This window comes from Montipora capricornis, chromosome 7 (assembly GCF_036669925.1).
Source record: "Montipora capricornis isolate CH-2021 chromosome 7, ASM3666992v2, whole genome shotgun sequence".
Classification (NCBI taxonomy): domain Eukaryota; kingdom Metazoa; phylum Cnidaria; class Anthozoa; order Scleractinia; family Acroporidae; genus Montipora; species Montipora capricornis.
The window spans coordinates 9,826,963-9,841,471 of NC_090889.1; the positions used below are offsets into that span (position 1 = coordinate 9,826,963).

Consider the following 14,509-nt stretch of genomic DNA (forward strand, 5'->3'; position numbering starts at 1 on the left):
AGATCAAACTACTATTGTAGTATTTATTTCGAGGCACTTTGTCGTCCTTATCATAAGGAGACTTAATGAGCCAGTAACTACGCGATTACCTCTCTATTAATCTTACGGGTCGCTGTAAACTTTTTACATCGTCAGTGGTAAGACTTCCAAAAGTATGGATTGGTAAGAAAACTCTACAGGATTGTAAAATTAGAAACTGCGCCTGTTTATTTCTAGCCATAAAAGATCACAGTAAGTTACTAAATGTATGCTGGGTAAGGGGCTGCTTTCTATATTGAGCAGCCACATTCACGGTATTATGCTAGCGCCAATGTATCTTTGCTCTCACAAATCCTCAAATTGCTAAAAGTATAACATAGTGATCGCCAATGTCAATTCACTGATTGGTTACCGTACCAAAATTATAACCTTCGTCGACTGCCACAAAATTCGTTCCGTCTCTTTTTACCAAGTTGAAACGGCCCCGCAATCTGTTAGTCGCCTGTGATGCAATGTCTTCTCTCCGGTGGTATTGCCCGCATCCCCTTATCGAACATTCTTCCATTAATTCAAGTGGGCGCGACCAGAGTAGCACCACCCCTAAAAGTTTGAAGAGTAAGGCGTGCAACCCCGCTGATTTCATAGGGAAGTCTCTCTTTCTCCTCTCTCCTTTCCCCAACCCCCTTCCTCTTCCCACCCAAGCAGAGCGACGTCTTTGCACAAGACGTACTGGATATGCGAGATTATCGCTAGGATACAGACAGCAATCAATGCACACTAAAGACTGCTTGGAATAGTAGCCTTTGATTTTCGCTCAAGTGCACACTACTGACAAATGCCAACGACATCCGAGAGGAACTTAAGTTTCTTCCTTAGTTTATGTATACGTAGTGCGAAAGGGAGGAAGCACTTCTTTTATAGCTGACAGTTGCGAACGACCTAGAAAAAAAATTATTGGCGTTTACGTTTTTAGCACTGAGCAGAAAATATAGGGTAACGGGTTCATTGCGTGGCGTACACAAGGTGAAAGGTGGGGGACAGCATAATGTTAGCTGGGCTTAAAGAGGTAACATTATGCTATAAACAAATAATAATAATAATAATAATAATAATTACAACAATAATAACAATAACAATAATCTTTATTATGCTTTTTTTGGTGAACCTGGTTGATCATTACAATCTTGTAAAGGAAACATATAGTGTTTCTTTAATTATTAGTGGAAATGATGTGCGAGCAAGGAAGCTAAATGAACCGCTTGGTTATCTTGTTAGATCCCTGGCTAATTTAGGTTCTAGATAGCAGACAAAAGGCAAACAGCAAAGGGAAGGAAGAACTCAGTTTTGTACATGTAACATGTTAACGTATGTTAGGTGGTCACCATAAAATAAAATTAGTTCATTTGTTGTTCTGACAGTAAATAACGTATAATTTGCTTCGGAAAAGCAGACACACTTTGTATGAGTATTTTTAAGTGACCTGGAAGTTCTTTCCAAATAGCGGTTGCCATGAAATAAATTTATTGTTTACCTTAGTTCGTACGTTCGGCTTATAAAGGTTATGCCTGGCTGCATATCTTGTATTGTAGCCATGTATATTACTAGCATATTGACACATGTTGTCGAGAACTTCAGGAAAGAGGCCTTTATGCCATGAATGCGAGAATTTCAAAACTTGTAGAGGATAAATATTATTAACTGGTAAAAGGCCTAGTAGATTTAGCAAAGGTTTGGCTTTCACTGTTTCACTACCAAATGATTTGGCAAAAAATATTAATCTTAAAATATGATTTTGTTTCACTTGAATGTTTCTTATATGTGTTTTGTATACACTTCCCCAAGCTAATATGCCATAAGAAATATAATGATGTATTATGTTATAGTATATTTGTCTTAGTCGTTTAATTGAAAGGTAATACCTAAATTTCGATATTACTCCAGTGTTTCGAGATATACGGGAACAGACAAAAGAGATCTGGTGTTTCCAAAATTTTCACAATATCAGGTACACGGTCCAAGTGTTCTCTTTAGACTTAATTATCGTTGCACTCATAAGTTTAACTTTGGTCTGCTAACGCATCTTGTGGTAGGAAGCCTCTGGCATGCACCATAACTCAATTGCAAGTTTAAGCTCAGCAGTTTACCATGTGTTAAATGAAGATAAATTTTGGCAAAGAAATGTTAAATCAATATTTAGCCTCTTTTTTTGGTTGATAACCTCTTTACGGGCACCCAGAATACGCGTGTACGATTAAAGAGTGTTTGTCAATTGCACGAAACTTAGTGTTCTCAATGCAACATTTTAAGTGAAGACACCCTCCTTTAAACAGACCAAATGTAGATTATTAATAAACGAAAGAAAGAAAAGAAAAAAAAGGCAACAACCAACCATGAAACCTTCTTCTGCGTTTTGAGCTAGAATGATCAATAGACGTATGACAAATGTTGGGGTGATAGTTTCTTCTTGGTGTAGTTTTTTATTTTAACGATAACTGCCCGGGGGGGGGACTCCCATATAAAAAGGGGAGGGATGCTCGTCGTAAATTTTAAATTTAAACCCTAAAGGAGACCAACCAGGGCGTGGCTCAGGCTTTTTTTTAACCTCAAAAAGAGTAAATAAAGAGAATTTAAAATATACATAGTAAATATAAATATACACTTTCATATTTCTTCGCCCGCAACCCTAAAGGAGACCTTCACGGCTACATGAACACCCTAAGTGAGACCAAAATCCGAAATTTACACCCCTAAGGGAGACGACGAGCGTCCCTCCACTTTTTATATGTGAATCCCCCCCCCCTCTTCCTCCCGGGGATAGCTGTCGTAGGCTTATCGTACATTACCATGGAAAACAAGAAAGATATAAAGTTCGATCAACAACTGTCAAATGAAAATCGCGAGGTTCTTCAAACTTTGATTTACACCAGGTTTGTTGGTTTACAGTTTCGCAACGGTTTTCGTTATTCAAATACAGCAATTTTCACCTCAGTTGCGTCGCACTTAGAGATACCTTTAACCTCCGAAACGTTTTCAATCTTAGGAGATGAGTTTATGCACAAGAATGCTCACAAGCGGAAAGAAAGCGCTTTCATCGCAAAGTGAATTCCAGACACTGTCCAGATATTTTAGTTCATTTCCGGCCGCGTGAAACTTATTTGAAAGGCTTCGGAAAAAATTAGGAACCGATTCGTCACACAGACTTGACACTTGATGAGGTTATTTATGCATTGGTCTTTTATAACATTTCATTTCCTTGGCTCCTTTCATTCAACGGTTTCGGATATTATTATTTGTAGAGTGACCGAACTATTTCATCGGTCAATCCCTTTTTTCGCAGCTTTTAAAGCCATCTGTCCAATGAGGAGAAACCACAGGGCACAGGAAACTTGACAACATTCCATTGCATTTACAAGTAAGCTATTACTGTCCTCTTTGTTGGAGTGAGCTTCTCGTCCAGTCTTTGGGAACCTATAGCTCTTTTATACAGCCATATTACTTCAACTGTCTAACGTCGATTAATTGCCGAATTATGTCACAGTCAGCGTCAGCCGTAGCCTTCAACTGTGTCCTTACAGGCTCTGTGGATGACAGGTTACAGTGTTGTATTTGGTGAGTTTTTATCTGAATTAAATCACCTATGGAATCGTTCTCATACAACTCCTATAACTGCCTTCAGTACAATGACTGTTTTGTTACGTTTTAGTTTTGTAACTATGTTGAAACCCGTTAGCTTGAAATGCGGTCATTCTTGGTGCCAAATTTGCATGGAGGAGCACGTAAGGAAGGCCGTCAATCCGACTTGTCCAATCTGCAGGGCGGTCATAAACGACGAGACACTCAGTGTGAACATCGCACTGGACAATTTAACAAAAGAGATGCCCGTACGGTGCGTGATTAGCGGTTGTGACTGGACAGGAGTTTATGGATCAGCCAAAAGCCACTACGAACGGTGCCCAAAGGTAGAAGTGACATGTAAACAAGATGGCTGCGAACAGCAATTGCCACGTGAGGAAATGCCGGCTCACGAAGAGACATGTGGGAAGAAAAGGATCCGTTGTTCGGAATGCAGGCGAGCTGTAAAGAGAGATGCAATGGAGATGCAATGGAGCATTGCCCTCTTAGGTGTGAGACATCATTACCAAGGTATGATTTAATAGGCTCAAAATGGAGCCGACCTTTGGCAAACGCTTAGGCAAAAGCAACAACTACATGCAAATTGTGCTTATCTGCCTTATTACTGACCAAATAATACCGGTAAGAAGAAGAAGAAGAATAAATAAATAAATAAAATAAAATAGGGAGCGGGAGAGAAAGGGGTTCTAAACTTATTGGCACGAGATTTTAAAAATTTCTTCTACTTTTACAGTAGGAAAAACCTTCGCTAAGACTTTGTGGATAGACTCCGAGACTGAGCCACTTGAAAACATTAGTGGCTTACTAGTTGCTCGACATTTAATGTGATGAAGAGCAAATTACAAATGAAAATCTCCTTGAAACGTATATTGTAACGATTGATTCACTAAATTAAAAAAATCAGTTATATGAGCTTTACGCTTTTCAAGCTACTGTCGCTTAGTGTAGCCCAATTTAAAGCATTATAAACAATTTTTCTAGAGCAACTATTCCAATTACGCATAGGGCGTATAGAAGCACGAGTACCGCCAAGTTGAAATAAGGGCGCGCAGAGTTAGTTAACGCAGGAAGGTTACAAATTCATGTAGAAAAGCGTACCAGGTTAGGTTCTCTTCTAGCCTTGTGAAAACATCTGATTTCATCAAAACCTTTTGTCCAAGTAATAAAAAAAAAGAGAAAATGAACAAGTCCTCGAGCTAAATAGACAGTACGATGAAAGAGAGCTTCATCGGTTGAAAACATGAAAAAACGTTTTTACAATGTACGGAATTTGTTATCGAAACAACTAATGCAAGTACCTCCCTTTGCGCTTCACTGGGCAGGAATTTTTCAATTTGGTATGAAAGGAAACGAGCACTCGAGGGTACGACAGATCTCGGTTTTGCGTCACTCTCTCCGCCACACAGTATCCCATATCAATTACGTAAATTGACCCAGCTTCTTGATGCTTATTTGCTTTCAGAAGCCACATATTTTTACACATGAGCACTTGTAAGAACAAGGCTCTGGCATGTCAGGTGCCTGGATGCAAGGCCATAAAAAAGCGTCACGACATGCGAGAACACAACGACCACGCTGCTGCTTCTCATCACAGATTGCAATGCGGAGAGATCCAGCGACTGCGACGCCTCTTAAACAAGGGGTAAATACTTATATTGTACAGTTGTTATGATGTTCTTATTCGGAAAGGAAGAAAGAGGGGATAGACAAAGGAAGTTGCTTGTTTAACTTGATGTAATTTGTCTTTTCCCTGAAACAGCAAAATATAGGAATGGGTTCATCGACTGGGTTGGGTTGATATGGTAAATTTACTACCATAAAGAAACGTGAGAGCTGACGTTTCATGCATTAGCCCTTCCTCAGAGTGAATAACTTGTGGAAAAAAAGAGGAAAAATATGATGGTGCTTTATAATAACGTTACCTGATTTGAAGAAACAATTTGTCAGTAACTAAAAGTAAAATCTCTAAACCTTTGGGTTTTTGGGCATAAGCGACTCAATGCAAACCTAAACAACCAAAACAAACAAATTGTCATTCGTTACTTTATTTGTTATTTATAATGTGATTTCTCTTAAGGTGACACATCACATGCAATAAGAGCATCTTTCTGTCTCAAGTACCATTCCCTTTTCTAAGTGACTTTTGTTTACATTACAATTTCCAGGTAAAACAAATCTGTTTGATTTGGAAAGTGCATTTCTTTTTATACTTGAGTCATAATTGCACATGGTTGTTAGGAAACAATTCAACAATTTGTCACCAAGGTGTGATGTACATTTTCATTTAATGCCATTAAGACGAAATACTTGTTTTGATTGTTTTAGAACCCTAGCAACGAATGTAAGCCCCCAACAAAAGATAAAGTCTTCTCATTTACGTGGAACATTCCAGGGTTTCTGCAATTACAAGGAGGAGAAATGCCCATTACCAGTGACATTTTTTCCATGGGGAAAAAGAGATGGAGAGTTGTAATAACAAAGAAAATGGAACTAGCTGTACAACTTTTGGCTTCTTGCCAACCCCAAACAGTACAGATAAGGTAATTACAAACACAACTAAAATGCAAAACAAATCTCTATGAATTAAAAGGTACCCCGGTGAACAGCAGTATTAACTATACACCACGGTATTTGTGGCCTAAACAATGTACGGTCTTCTTAATCAAAGTGATCCTGCCTCACTACGGTAGTTTTAAAGTGGTACTATGATCAAAAAATCATTTCCTTTTTTTCTTCAGATTTTGAAAGCGTGTTCGCTTAACAACTGGCAAAATTTTGAGCGTTGAGTTTTATCCAAAGGCTGTTTATTTTGAGTTTAAGCTTTGGATTTCATGGTCCGCCATTACTCACGTTCAAAACTGGCCGATTGGACCTCAGAGGGTTGGATCTAGAGAAAATGACGTCATTTACTCACTAGCTTAAAATTTCAGCGTGTAAAGGCAATTTATTATATATGCAAAACACGGGTTGAAAAGTCTGAAAGCCCGAAACTCCCGTGCTGCATATTAATTAGGCCGCGTACACACGCATTAAACTAGTGCGCGTTTGACGTCATTTTCTCCTCGACCCAGCTCTCTCAAGATTTTAAAGTTAGTAATGGCCGACCAATAAATAAGAAAATTCCAGCTAAAATAAACAGGTGTCTTTTTAAAACCAGAACTGAAAACTTGGGTGAATTAGTGTTTAGTTAACATAGTTTTGAAATCCAAAGGAAAAACAAAATTTTCTTTGGGTCGTAGTACCACTTTAAGATGCTTCAAATTCTTTTGAAGGTACTAAAACAGACATTTTGAACCGGAATGCTTTTGGAAAGCTGGAAACTTTGGTATGAGCAGTGACTGAGTTCATCAAAACACTGATTGCTTCATACTTCAGGATTGTGATGATGCCAGGAGAGGAGAAGGAAGAAGTATTTGTCCTACAGCATACAACGCTTAAAGAGGGAGAAATGCAGGGTATCAGCTTAAAGGACATTATTAAATGGGTGAACAGAGACGGAGAGCTCAAAATTAAGATAATCATTTATTACCTCAGATTCTGAAGTTAGTTAAGTAAATGAAGCCTCACTTGGGCACTAATTTTTAGACTAGTTACTAAACAAAAAAATTACTTCTTTTTTTAGATCCAATGTAAAAAGTACTGAATGCTTGAGTCATTTTGAAAGGAGAAGCGTTTATTTAAACTGTATTTTTCTTTTGTTGATAACCACTCAGAGAGCCAAAAAAAGAAAATGACTTCATTTACTTACTGTCTTTCTAAAACTGAAGTGGAACGAAAAAAATAAAAAATAAAAACTCACAGTGACAAAAAAAATGAACATCTTCAAACAAATAGAAATCTTTCTTAGTTAACAATCTCTAGCCTATGTATCATTTTCACTTTGTTGTACTTGATTGGGAAAGATTTTTATACAGCTTTCTACCTTCTGAATTTAATATATATCTCTTTTATACTAACTTTAGTTCTTGCAAAATGAAGCATGCATGTATATTTATTAATGTTAGAAAGTGTATTTTACATGTTAATTTTGTTTTTCTTTTTACCGTATCAGTAAGCTTACTGTTTGGAGTTCACGAGAAGCCATAAGTTGCAAAGCTAGATCCATTTGCATTGTTATGAAAGCTAAAATTTCGCTGGCCATGGAAATTTCTCCCCCTTGTTATTCCAGAAATCATGAAAATTTCCACCTGAAGAGCTTAATGTAAGAACGTCTTTGGGAATCTTGCTTTTGATTGTTGGTGTATTCAACTCTATGGATGAGTGTCGGGGCCGTACCATTACTTGATTTAAATAAATAAAGGTTTTGAACTTTGTGTACTCACATTTATTCCTTTAACAATTAAGTGGCTCCAATTAAGCTGAGTTTCCTCTGCTGTTACGAGGTGTCCCCTTAACTTGAAATTAAGTGGTTTGCAAGATTTGCCGTTAGTCTGCACCGCGACATTTTTAGCTTTCACACTCGCTGACACCTGCCTGTAAATTGTAACGACATGATAGCCGATGAATATGAACGAACAAAAAGTAAGTCTTTTAGAGTTTATGTGGAACTTTACATACAGAGACATGAGAATGATATCGGGAGTCAACCGGACAAATATTCTCTTCATTTGGCAGTTTACCTACCTAAGCTAGGCTAATCCCCTGAAAACCTCAACACGTTGATATTTTCAAATATTTGACCTCATTATCGTTAAGAGTTTGGGGGTTACAAATGAAAGTTTGATTCAGCAAACGTAAAGAGTTCTTACCTCCCTCTTTTCCTTTAACATGATGTCTTCGAAAAGTCGACAAGGAATGAACTGTTAAGTTAGTGAATGTCCTGAAATAGTCGTGCGCTGATATCTATAGGTATCGTATATGACAACTTCATTAGTCGCTTATCACATGCTGTTATGAAGCATCGGTTATGTTGGTGTTGCTGTGCAAACTCAAGTCAATCTTTGAAACGACTCGTGGATCCGACTCTTCCTCGAGTGTATGACGAATCTCCCTCGTTTTGATCACGATCGAGGGATCTCCTTTTTTCAGTCTTCCCTCGTCTTGGACGTAGACTGTATTGCGAGAATCCTCGGCCGAATCTCCCTCGTTTTGATCACGATCGAGTCTCCTTTTATCGTGTAACACCTTACACGAGCTGTCCTTTGTATTGCACATGGAACTGCGTAATAATGTAACCTCAATGAAGTTATCAAAGATGGCAGAAACGAGTGATCCCTCGTCAGTTCAAGATCTGGACTCGGGCCGAATCTCCCTCTTTAATGACACCACGATCGAGGCGTCATAACCGCATATCGAGTGCTTGTGGTATCGTGTCGATTTTTATCGAGTGCTCTTTCCTTAGTTTACCGGAAAACTTGAGTGATCCGAAATATTGATCCCGCTGTTTCCACGAATTTGAACAGCCCACCATTTCACTCGAATCCGTCTCTGTCGAGGCTTCGCTACCAGTCCCAAGGAGTGATTTCTTCTTATTCCTGAGCCTACAATGATTACAAAAAACTATGTAGCAGTTGCCTATAAAATGTATGCGCTGGCTGAAGCTGCAATATTAGCGCCATACTCGATCAAATGGTTGGTTGTATCTCCGTGTTTATGTGTATCGTAAAACATGTTGACTATCGATATCCCACCTGATAAGAAGCGAAATATATGATGTTGTTATTATAAGAGTTGTGTACTGTTATTATTATTATTGTTATTATTATTATTATTATTACCCCGTGTTATGATTGTTTTTGTTGTTAGTGCCCGGGAGCATGATTTGTTTTGCCTACATTTCATCAATGTTGTTTTTGTTACAGTTGTATATTATTATTATAATAATAATTATTATTATTACTATTACTATTACTATTATTACTATTATTATTATTACAGCTGGTTACAGTTATTATTTTATTAATATTAGTGTTAACATATCTCTTTTATATTCATTTTCATATGCTGGTTGTGTTGAAGAATTCCAAAAAAAAAAAAACGAAAAAAGATAGAAAAACCTGTCAAGGACTACATAATTATGTCATTTATGTTAGGGTTTCTGCTTCTTTTTCGGCCAATTGTTATCGAAAATCTGCTCAACTTACTATTGCTCTTAAACGAGACGGAGATGAAATGTACTGATCTTCTTGTATTCAGACAGTATACCATGCTGACTATTTTATGTGGACGTGCTCCAGCAGCTATCTGTGCCTCCAAATGTCGACAGATGAAAAGGAGACCTGCTGAGATAAGTATTGTTCTTTCTCATCCCAAAAGAACAGTGTAATGTCACATTGTGACTTGGATATTTTATTTTTGCTTGACACATCACAAATGTTTTGTTTCTACAGTGATCTGCACCCAATCCATTGATCGATTTTGGCGCCCCATGCAGAAGAGGAGTTTGAATGAATAAGACAGATTTTTTACTTTGGCGATTACATTGAGAAAATTAGAAACGGAAGAATAAATAGAAGAATAAAAAAAGTTATGAATTGAAGTTTTGTTATTTATTACCTACCAACCCACCCCTGCTATTCTCATAAACAGTGTACATGGTTTGGTAAATCATATCTTTCTATTGTTGATGATAACGTATGGTACAACATTTTATGACTGACGGTGACCACAATATGGCACCCTGTCTGGATTTGGCCACAGTTTCCTTACGTTTTCTACAACACAGATTGGCATAACTTCCCGCACATCCTCAACGTAACAGCCGAGCGCTTCCTTTCTCTGTAAATAAATAGGGTCACACCACAATCCTCTTCTTTTCAATATGGTATAAAATGCTTTATAATCTCCCTTCCTCTTAGTATGATTTGTCATGCGTGGCTGGCCGTGTGCTTTCAGTTTGGATGGTAGATTCTCAGAAAGAATCACACAAGGCGAGTTTCTGCAATAAGTGCAAAATTGTCTGTCTTCTGAAGGTCCCGTTTGACTGTGAGCGGCAATGACATCCCGCTGGAGGTCATCGATAAGGTTTGCGTGCGAAGCTTCGTCCTCCGCCACTTGCATGTTCTGGGTATTTGTAAATAAAAACCTCTTTAAGAATTATAACATGCTAAGCTTTACGAAGCCGTTATAGTATGCAAATAACACTGGAAAAACGGTTCTTATACGAAGCCTGAGATCAGCTAAAGATGGCACCAAAATATAAACAACAGATATCGCTGTAACATTCTCAACGAGCGACAGCCAAAGGAACAGCCTGCATTCTAACGTGGCTGCTGATTGGGGCGAAAATTCTTCATTTGTTAAAGGGAGAAAAATGGTTTTTCTGCGTACACTTATTGATATAAAAAGAAACGAGAAATGGCATACTGATTACAATCATTGTAAATATTCATGAGTACCCTTTGGTGGGATACTCTATGGATGATCAGACAGGCGAGAGGAAACGAAACAAAAGGCTAAAACTTAAATATTACTCTACTTAGGGAGGACATTTTACTTCTTTGTTGGAGAAAATTTACCTGGAGTAGATGAAGTTTTTCGTGGCTTCTTCACCTTTATAATCTCACCATTGTTCACAGTTAGCCACCCTCGCAATTCATCAATTAATGATTCGTCTAGTAGGATAGATAAAATCTTCAACCAACTGGTCAGTTTCGTGAAATGATACCCTATTCTAGACCCAAACGCTCTGATTTATATACCCTATGCTAAAGTAAACTGCTTGAAAACCATACCCTTCACAGCGGCACATACCTATATAGCCCATATATGGCAGTACCCCCCCGGGCAAGCAGTCCACCTATTGTATCCGGTTGGTTAAAATAAGGTTCGTGCATGGCGCCATTACTTGTCCTAGAATTAACTAAGTAACCAGACTTACTAACTGGCAGGCCAACTTTCCTTCAAAACTACGTTTAAGGAGAACGGAAGGTGGAAACGGATGTTTTGAAATTTACTTGAAAGCATCGCACAAAGTGTGTTTTGAACATTGTTTTCAAGATTTCTGCCTTGGCTGCCATTTCCCGGGTGTTTATGTACAAAAAAATGTCTCCAAACCACGGGTATGTGCGTTCGCCATCTTGACCGCCATCTTGAAGGCATCTTATTCTAGTCTTAAATATCACAAGGGTTGGTGACGTCCTTAATTCTTTACTGAGTTTGGACAAGATATATGGACCTTATATCTTATTGTATGTTTGCCATAACCTGTGGTGTTAAAACGAGGTATTTCCAAGTCCCAGTTTCTGAGGCAGTATTGAGAATTCTTAGTTTTGAATAGCCTTGATAGGCAGCTTGGAGTAAGATTGTTTTAAATTTGCTCTCTTTAGCTCTGTGGCAAAATTCACTTGTGAGAATTGGTCTTCCAAAGGAATACAAAACGTCAGGCATTTAATGAAAGACACAGATAACCTGCTATCTTTCACTGAATTCAAGGAACGCTTCGACATCAAAACAAATTTTCTTGTTTATCACGGGGTGGTATCGTGCATAAGATTGTTAAGGAATGCCATAGAAGACAAAAATGAAAAAACAAGAAATTTCAGCACTTTTGTAGAAAACTTCATAAAAGCTCCTAAACCAAATAGATTCGCTTACGAAAAGCCGATCAGCGCTAAACAGAGCAGCCCTAGGAAAAGCCAAGAGAAATGGTGTGTCAACTGCAGCCTTCAGTGCTCCAAAACAATTGACTGGGAGATGGCTTACAAACTCCCTTTCTGCAGCACTAAATCTACCAAATCAATTATTTTTCAATTTAAACTACTTCATAGGCGTTTAGCGACAAATGATTTTCTAAATAAAATAGGCATTAGAGAAAACGGTTTTTGGTACCTTTTGTAGAATGGAAAAGGAGTCTCTTTTTCATTTATTTTGGTTGTGTAGCGAAACGTCTTGTTTTTGGCGGGGCTTTACAAAATGGTTGGCCGGAAATCAAATAAAACTAAAATCCAACATTTTCACTCCCGACATAATAATTGGCCTGAGATCGGACACCCTATTCAACACAAAGCAATACTTTTACTTCCTTCTTGCCAGATATTACATATGGTCCTGCAAAACAAAGGAAGTACTGCCAAAAATAGAAAGATTTCCTAGTTTTCTATCTTCTTTAGTACCTTTTAAATCTTAAACCTCAACCAAATAAACAAATTAAATTAAATTAAAACATGTTTAAAATTAACGATTTAAAAGGAAGCCATGCGTACACGGATTAGATTAATAAATTAGCTGAGAAATCGTAGTAATGACTTTTCTTTTTTTTTGTTTATAGCTTACTGAATACATGTATGTTATGTAATGTATTGTATTATTGTATTCCAGTGTAAGTAAATGTTGTTATTTAAGAAATATATAAAAAGAAAAAAAGTTTTAAAAGTAATCAAATTGTTTTGTAGAGTAAGTATTGCAATTTTATTATTGTAAGTAGCACCTACAATTGTAAGTGCATTGTATTGTAAGTAGTGTGTAAGCAATTCAATTGTTAAAAAGTTTTGATGGTAATATAATGGATTTTAGTAGTTGTAAATTGTGTGAGTAGATGTACCAGTGTTGTAAGTAGTTAAAAAAAAAAAAAAAAGATTGTTTTAAACCTTATACATCAGGGTAGCAGTATCTTGTAGATGTCCGTTATATAGAGTGGGTAGCCTAGCATGTGCGAGGAGTTATGATTCATACGTGTGCGTTCCTGTACTCGCTCAATCTTCCTACTATCGGATGACTTACAAAAATTCCATACAAGGTGGCCATAAGTTAGATGTGGTAATCTGGCACTTTTGTACAATGTTAACTTGGCGTTACATGGAATTAGATTACGCAAACGCACCAGTACTCCTACTTTTTGGCTAGTTCTAGTGCACAGGTCACTAATATGACCTGCAAAGTTAAGATTTTCGTCGATGTAGATGCCTAGCAGATTTATTCGTTCCGTTTTTCCGTTTTCCTCGATGTCGATGTTCAGGGCTTTGTCACTATTCATTGCATCAATATTTCTTGGATTGATGGATAGGGATTGGAACTTCTCTGGGTTTGAAAGGAGAAAATTATTCTTGTACCACGCTAGTGTTGCCATCCTTGATTCATCAGATCTGAATCGACAGCCTTGTGGGTTTTTCCAGTTGCATACAGTTGATGGCCTACTGCGTACATTGTCAGATTTGACTCGTTTACACAATATTGCATGTTGTTTTGGAACATATTCCACTATAGTGGCCCAAGTGCCATACCCTGAGGACAGCCATGTTCCATTGTTTTCCATTCAATTATGTGGTCGTAAATCTTCACTCTGTTGAGCCTCTTATCGAAGAAAGTTCTAGTTAAATCCAACAAGCTGCTACTGAATCCATAAGCATCTAGTTTCTTTATAGTGAGACAATGGCATAAAGAATTGAACGCCTTACTCATGTCGGTTAATAAAATTGTTACGATCTCTTTTCTATCCACAGCCTGCTTCCACTCCTCGAGTAATGTTAGCAGAGTTGTTTTCGACTATGCTGTCTTCTGTAGGCCGTCATTCTTTGGTACATGGTTGCGTCGAAGTGACCTACTATCTGCGAACTGAGTTCGAATATATAGATTTAGCCAAACCTAAAGGCGGAGCTCCCTGGTTATTTATTTTTACTGCCTGTAGGGTTTGTGAAAATAAAAGGTTTTGAATTGTCTGCGTTTTGATATTTCCGGTAGCTGCTTTAATAATTAAATCATTTTCTTTGCTTTCTTCTATAGAAAAATTCATTGCCTAACTAGTGAATTCCACAGTAAATTTTACGCTAAAAACCGATATCACATGAATCACGAAGCAATGATTGTGGTTTTTCCAGTGAAATTTACTTTGTAATTCACCAGTTTGGCAATAATTTATTCTTGAGCCGCATGAGTTTTAAAAGAAAACAAGCACACCCTCAACGAGCAAATGGAAAAGGAAAAAAAGCCATTTCAGGGTTAAATGTCAATAGCCAGCCAA

General features: G+C 37.7%; 2 protein-coding genes across 2 annotated transcripts; one reads left to right on the top strand and one right to left on the bottom strand.

The window, feature by feature from the left end:
- The first annotated feature begins 3,508 nt into the window (after positions 1 to 3,508).
- LOC138055564 (TNF receptor-associated factor 3-like) lies at positions 3,509 to 7,153 on the top strand. Its single transcript, XM_068901470.1, has 4 exons — positions 3,509 to 3,588; positions 3,683 to 4,122; positions 6,005 to 6,152; positions 6,988 to 7,153. The coding sequence occupies exons 1-4, from the start codon at positions 3,509 to 3,511 to the stop codon at positions 7,151 to 7,153; spliced, it is 834 nt and encodes a 277-aa protein (XP_068757571.1).
- Positions 7,154 to 10,200: 3,047 nt separating this feature from the next.
- Positions 10,201 to 13,618, bottom strand: LOC138055565 (uncharacterized). Its single transcript, XM_068901471.1, has 3 exons — positions 13,373 to 13,618; positions 11,070 to 11,184; positions 10,201 to 10,604 (listed from the first exon to the last, which is right to left on the bottom strand). The coding sequence occupies exons 1-3, from the start codon at positions 13,616 to 13,618 to the stop codon at positions 10,201 to 10,203; spliced, it is 765 nt and encodes a 254-aa protein (XP_068757572.1).
- Between the last annotated feature and the right edge of the window lie 891 nt (positions 13,619 to 14,509).

What these genes read in the sequence shown, in the direction of transcription:
- LOC138055564 (XM_068901470.1), top strand. Translation starts at nt 3,509, where the DNA reads ATGTCACAGTCAGCGTCAGCCGTAGCCTTCAACTGTGTCCTTACAGGC. An exon ending in TGTGAGACATCATTACCAAG is followed by an intron (nt 4,123 to 6,004) that starts GTATGATTTAAT and finishes GGAACATTCCAG; the next exon opens with GGTTTCTGCAATTACAAGGA. An exon ending in CCCCAAACAGTACAGATAAG is followed by an intron (nt 6,153 to 6,987) that starts GTAATTACAAAC and finishes TTCATACTTCAG; the next exon opens with GATTGTGATGATGCCAGGAG.
- LOC138055565 (XM_068901471.1), bottom strand. Translation starts at nt 13,618, where the DNA reads ATGGCAACACTAGCGTGGTACAAGAATAATTTTCTCCTTTCAAACCCA. An exon ending in GCCAAAAAGTAGGAGTACTG is followed by an intron (nt 11,185 to 13,372) that starts GTGCGTTTGCGT and finishes AGTTGGTTGAAG; the next exon opens with ATTTTATCTATCCTACTAGA. An exon ending in AAAAACTTCATCTACTCCAG is followed by an intron (nt 10,605 to 11,069) that starts GTAAATTTTCTC and finishes AGAACATGCAAG; the next exon opens with TGGCGGAGGACGAAGCTTCG.